The 6,545-nt window shown below is 34.1% G+C and overlaps 1 protein-coding gene across 3 annotated transcripts in view; it reads left to right on the forward strand.

The window, feature by feature from the left end:
- The window catches only part of LOC107613016 (proteasome subunit alpha type-3), a 24,715-nt gene extending 19,235 nt beyond the window's left edge, over window positions 1-5,480 (forward strand). The window contains exons 2-11 of one of the 3 annotated variants that reach the window (XM_021109682.1): window positions 209-471; window positions 587-626; window positions 719-802; window positions 1,406-1,479; window positions 2,226-2,312; window positions 2,400-2,484; window positions 2,611-2,657; window positions 3,724-3,789; window positions 4,414-4,504; window positions 4,967-5,480. In XM_021109682.1, coding sequence (XP_020965341.1) covers window positions 368-471; window positions 587-626; window positions 719-802; window positions 1,406-1,479; window positions 2,226-2,312; window positions 2,400-2,484; window positions 2,611-2,657; window positions 3,724-3,789; window positions 4,414-4,504; window positions 4,967-5,038 — 750 coding nt within the window. In that variant the 5' untranslated portion in view covers window positions 209-367 and the 3' untranslated portion in view covers window positions 5,039-5,480. Of the gene's footprint in view, window positions 1-153; window positions 472-586; window positions 627-718; window positions 803-1,405; window positions 1,480-2,225; window positions 2,313-2,399; window positions 2,485-2,610; window positions 2,658-3,723; window positions 3,790-4,413; window positions 4,505-4,966 lie in introns of those variants that run through there. The other 2 variants (XM_021109683.1, XM_016314832.2) reach the window with 2 other exon arrangements.

Here is a 6,545-nt window from a genome sequence, read left to right on the forward strand (position 1 = left end):
ATAGACGTTTTTTTTTTTATATTTTAATTGTATTTTAAGGAGAGATAGAGTTAAAATCCTCATTCATATGTACAATTTGAAATCTTCTATTTTATCTAATTGAAAATTTATATTAAAACTTCGAAAATTATATAAATTCTTTGAAATCAACTCTAAAATTGTTTTGCCATCTTTAACATCGTGTTTTGGCTGTGTTTAACTGCACCAGGGCATTACTCATTTACTGTGAAATATTCAAGCCTAAAACACAATTTTGCTTTGTGCGCAGGCCAACTCCGAGAAGCAAAGAAAACATCTCAAAAAGCAAATTTCAAAGAAGAAGAAGGAGGAGGAGGAGAAGAAGAAGAATATCAAAATCAAGTAAGCGATGAGCAGCATCGGAACAGGTTACGACCTATCGGTCACTACTTTCTCACCAGATGGCCGCGTTTTCCAGATCGAGTACGCCGCCAAGGCCGTCGACAATAGCGGGTAAACCCTTCTCGAATAATGGGTCACTGAAATCATATGGTAGATTTTGATTTTTGGTTTTGAATATTTTTTTTTTGTGTATTGCGATCTTTCAATTACAACATTGTTGTTGCAGGACTGTTATAGGGATCAAATGCAAGGATGGCATTGTGTTGGTAGGTTATTCTGATTTAATCTTTGTACTCCTTTTTGTTTTTGTCTTTCCTAACAAATATAAACTAATAAAAAAACTTGGTTTTTGTTTTAGGGCGTGGAGAAACTTATTGCTTCAAAAATGATGTTACCGGGTTCTAATCGGAGAATACACTCGGTTCATCGCCACTCTGGCATGGTACTAAGTTATTTACAATTCCAATTTTTATACTATTTTGTACAGCTTGCTAGTAGGTTACTATTTTTTTGTTGTTACTCCCCCCGCCCCTCCTTTTTTTTCCAATAAAAAAAATCTAACGACAATAAATGGTTTACAAAAAATACACATTGTTGACTTGCTGGGTAGCTCGTATTGTAGTGTTGTGATTAGTGCAGTGGAGCATATAGGATTTAAGAAGTTATTGAAGGAGAACATGTGAATTGAGTGTGAAGAATGAAAGAAGTATGGGTAATGTCTGTATGAAAAATGTTAAATTAACGATGATATATCTTATATGAAAAATATTTGAAACGACCATATGTTCAATTAATTGGAAGTATTAGAAAGTTGTGGAGATCATAGAACTAGGTTATAATGTTGCGTTGATAGGGATACCTTCATGTGATTTACTTTTATTATTATTGTTTTATGGGGATAATATTGTTGCGTTGATAGGGATACCTTCGTGTGGTTTGTTTTCATTATTTTGTTTTATGGGGATAATATCAGCGGCTTCATTACTGTTGCTTTGATGTTTTTGAACCTTTTCTTATGTATGCATGAATCTTCTTCCAATTTTAGGCCGTGGCAGGGTTAGCAGCTGATGGTAGGCAAATTGTTGCGAGGACCAAGTCTGAAGCAACTAACTATGACAGGTTTATTACATTATCCTGAAATATCCCAACAAAGTCCACCCTGCCCTTATATTGTTATTCATTTTCTCTGATGCGTTCGTTTAAGTGTATTGTCTATACTGACTAAGATTGGATTGGATGTGTTATTGCTATTGAACGCAAATGAACTAATTGGAAATTTAAATCACTGGAAAGTGACTAAGCCTTGTTTTGGTTTTGATTCAACCAATTATTATTAATCTTTCTATTCTGCTATATTTTGCTTGACTTATTGTCAATGTGACAATGTATGATTCCCTGAAACTGATCGATAAGTATTTCAGATGCTGTTCAAATAACACAGTGATGATTTAGTTTACTTTATTGTTCTTACTTCTCAGGCTTCTAGTGATAGAATATAATCGAAAGCTAAACTCCTCATTCAGAAAGAAACTTTTAGTGGACCATTAAAATTATTGGTTTATACCCTAAAACATTCGCCATTTCAAACATCTATGATCTAACACATTGCTGTTGGTGGCTCTGGATTGAAATGAACCATATCATGCTTGGGTTTTCAGTACTCATGCATTTTCATGCTTTAGATTGAATGTCAGGATTGAATCACTATGGGATAAGAGAACTAGTGTAGTAGTGTTGAACGGACTACGTTTGATGTGCATGCTAATATTGTGTTTTTACCCATTTCCTTGTGTGTATAGTGCCAAGTTAAAGATCAATATCTTGCCATTACATAATATTCACTTCTAGCTTATTTTTCTTTGCAGTGTGTATGGAGAACCTATTCCTGTTAAGGAACTTGCTGAACGCGTGGCTAGTTATGTGCACCTTTGCACACTATACTGGTGGCTCAGGTTTAGTGAAATTGATTCGCATTACCATTTTAAGCTGTACTTTTTCGTATTTTTTACATCAATAACATATTGTTGGCAATTTCACAGACCTTTTGGATGTGGCGTCATACTAGGAGGTTATGATAGAGATGGACCACAATTGTACATGGTTGAACCTTCTGGCGTTTCCTATGTTAGTGAACCTTTTGTTGACAACTTCTGATATTATCTTTGGCAATGCCTGAACTATTGAGGTTCCTTTTCTTTGCAGTTCCACATACAGCTTTTATACTAATTTGTTCTTGTTGCTATGTTCTAGAGATATTTTGGTGCTGCAATTGGGAAAGGCAGGCAGGCTGCAAAAACGTAAGGGAATTAACATTAATCATAATTATTATATTCAATAATAAATGTAAAATTAAATTTTTCCTTTTAATTGTTTTTGGTATGGAGGTTATCCTCCTTTCAGTTTCCATTGTTGGCTTTCTCTTGGCATAGGGTATGTTTGGTTGCAGGGTAAATGATATAGAAAAACATTTGTTCTGTTTAATAACTACTATGTGGAGTTGCTATTATATAGAATCTTGCTTTGTGAAGTTTGATAGTAATCTGCTGAAGGTAATAAAGTGGGAGGGTAGACCTTCCCTTTTTTCTCTTTATTTTTATTGCCAGTGTAAAATTTTTCAAACTGATCAAGATATGCTGCAATTTTTTCCGTCCTCTTTTTGTACTGTGGTGTGTACTGTTTGAGTTGAATAAACATAAATGCAAGAAAATACTAATGTGAATTAGAATCTTACTCCTTGATGGTTTGAACATTGTTCCCCATGCAAAATCTCTTCAACTGTTGTTTGAAGGATTCCTTCTGGCATCTTCATCCCATATCCCGAATACTGAAAATAGTAGATTTGTGATCAAATTTAAATTTTAATTAGGTTGTATTGAAAAGATTGATTACAGGGTGTTCAAGTGGCAATGGAAGTATGACCAGTATGTGTTTTTTGCCTTTGTAGTTTAAATTCAATTTCGCCTTTGGGCTTAACTTGAATCAGCCTTTTGGAATATGGTGGGTGTTTCTTATCTTTTTTGCTATCAGCCATGAAGGCTTGCTCAGTGTATGAGGATTCTGTCATTGTGCAGTCTTGCTGTCTGGGGAGGGTATAATAAGGTGTAAAATATATTATATCTAGGTAAATAGGGAACTTTAGATATTGCATGGAGCATGGGAAGCTCGAATTTTGTTATTCTTGCAATATTTCTTTTATTTTTGTTGATGGGTTGTAATTGATTTTTTCAGCCTTGGCTATATTTGGTTCATGTTATAACCTTCGAAGATCTCACCATGTTTTCTTTCTTGATCTGATTCAAATTGGTCTCGAGATAGCCGACTCATTCTGTAAGATATTAAATTTTCTTGTTAAATTATTGGCAGAGAGATCGAGAAGTTAAAGCTTACTGACATGACTTGCCGTCAAGGGGTTATTGAAGTAGCCAAGATGTAAGTACCGTGATTATTAGATATAGTATGTATAATCTGTGCTTAGTTTTTTATTTAGATGAATTGCCTTCTGTCTCTGATGCGTTCATTGATGTGAACATTTTAGTCCTTCAACTTTTGTCAAGCATTGACAATAATTTTCATTCTTCATTGTGTTGGAGCTGAAGTGCAATAGAACCAAACTTAGTATGGATAAGTTGGATTTTCCCAATCAAGAAATCTGATCAAATCAGTGATTTATCTTGATAATTGCTGGTTTTTTTATGAACAATTAAGCTACAACTCTTAAAGTCATTTTTTAAAAGTTCGGGAAACCCCTTGCATCTTTTAGAATCATTAAGAATTTTTCAACCCTCAATTGGAAGGAGTAAAATTGAATATTTTCTAAATTGAATATTTTACATGTATTGAGCTATAGAGATTGCAGATGGTAAAAGTTCCCTTTTTTGCTTCGAATTGTTTTAGTTGTCAGTATTGTATGGGATGGTTAGCTTTATAATCCAGTTTTCTACTCCATAATAAGGGAAGGATGTTTATTCTTGACATACTATTCTTTCTCCAAGTCAATGTCTTGATATGGATTGTTATTTACAACCATCTTTGTTATTTTTCTTCGCCAAACAGTATTTATGGAGTTCATGATGAGGCAAAGGATAAAGACTTTGAACTTGAAATGAGTTGGGTATGTGATGAATCAAATCGCCAGCATCAAAAGGTAAGGTCCAACTGTATGTATCCATATACTTTGTAACAGGTTGTAATTTTTGGGTTTAATATTTTGATCTCCTATCTGTCATTTTCTTCTCAAAGATCTTTGGGGGGGTGTACTTTTTGACCTCTCCATACTTTTTCATGTGTATTGTGTACTTTACATTTACTCTTTTTCTATTGTTGAGGGATTGAATCTGATGTCTATCCTTTCAAACACTTGCATCACATCCATCTTTTAGGATATGTAGTTACCGTGATCTAACTAATGATATGCTCTTGTCTAAACCTGTTGAAAGGTTTATAGGTGGATACACCTAGTTTATTAGTACAGAACCTTTTTGTTAGCAAAACACTCTCCTACTACACTACCAAAGGGTAGCTTTATGTTAGTGATTCGCTGTTCTCTAGCATAGCGTTTCTTTGTTTATTTTGTTAGCTTACATGCCTCTGAATTGATCATGTGCAGGTCCCTGATGAGCTTCTAGAAGAAGCTAAGGCAGCAGCCAAAGCTGCTCTTGAAGAAATGGATGCAGATTAGTCAGATTGAAATAGTTATTTAGTTCTAGAGATGTATTTCTATAACTGACCATTTCAGCATTTGGAACTTTTAAAGGAAATGTAATGTTGGATTTTCTATGCTTGATTATTAAACGTCCGAGTTCCTATGGATAAATCTTCTGAAGGAAGTACTTTAGATTCTGGCCTTCGGTTGTTGATTTTATGTTTGCATTGTGTCTTCTTTGCCCATGTTTACTCAACTTACCATCAAGTTTGTTTTCTATATGTTGGAAACTTGGAATGCATTTTCTTCTGGACAGTTCTTGGGTAGGGCGAAGAAATTTGGATTGGAAAAGGTTTTCCGTGCAGGACACTGGCTTGCCTAGGATGGAGCTTATTATATACAGGTGAAAGAAGGGGGAAAGAAATGGGTGTGTAGTGTGTTGAAATTACACTTGAGGGTTACAAACTTAATCGAATTTCATGTACGAGAATATGGTCAAATTTTCGGGTTTATCTATCTTTTCTTTTCCAAGTGATGGGTTGTTTGATTGTTAAGGTCCTTGTACCAACTAGGCCCTAAAAAAAAAGAGGGTCCTTGTACCAACAAGGATGTTTGTGATAAAAATATTAATATCAATGTTCAAAATAACACTCTACTTACCAATCTAGTTAACATGAGAAACTTTGAATAACACTAACTACAATGAGAAAGTGATGCTGTGATTAACATTTAAAAATAAGTTTAGTCAATTTGAAAAAAATATTTTACCATGGTTTTAAAAATCAGTTCAAATTGATCGGCTGAACTGTAGATCGAATCAACCTGTAAAAAACAGAGGTAATTGCAAAATCGGATGGTTGAACCGAACTAGAAACCGTGAATAGTGAAGAATTAGTAGGCCGCTAGAGCACCTAGGCGGCCAACTCAAATTCTTTGTCGCACTCCACCGTTGTCATCATCGGAGCAGTCTTCTTTCCAGTTGATGTCATTGTCGTCCTCCTCCATCTGATCCTGTCTGCTCATTCATCCTAGCATAACCCTTATTTTAAAGATGCATGCACGGGGAGGGAAAAAAAAAAAAAAAAAGAAGAAGACATGCAACACCATGACAGCGTGCAACTTGAAAAGATGAGAAGGTGGAAATTATGTTTTTCCATTAGGGTAATTGGGTCAGACTCAAAAAGTGATTTTTTTTTATCAAACAATGTCACTAATATTCTTTTTAAGACAAAACAAGAAATACAAACACCAAAATATTAGTTAAGAAAGAAACTTTAAGTATTAATTATATAATACCATATTTGAGATACGTTGAGTCCTTCGTCTTCCACGTATCATGTTTGTATCCGTGATATGTTCAAATGTGCATGTCTCTTATCTCGTGTAGTTAATATATAATAGTTGATTTAATAGCTAATTTTAAATGTACACATACTATTTTTTTTCTTAAATTGAGCTTAGCTAACTAGTATTTTGAGGGTACTATCTAAGAATTCAGGAATACAAAAATTTTAATGAAAAAAAATGATAAAAAATTAAGAGT

The sequence above is a fragment of the Arachis ipaensis genome, chromosome B08 (assembly GCF_000816755.2).
Source record: "Arachis ipaensis cultivar K30076 chromosome B08, Araip1.1, whole genome shotgun sequence".
NCBI lineage: Eukaryota > Viridiplantae > Streptophyta > Magnoliopsida > Fabales > Fabaceae > Arachis > Arachis ipaensis.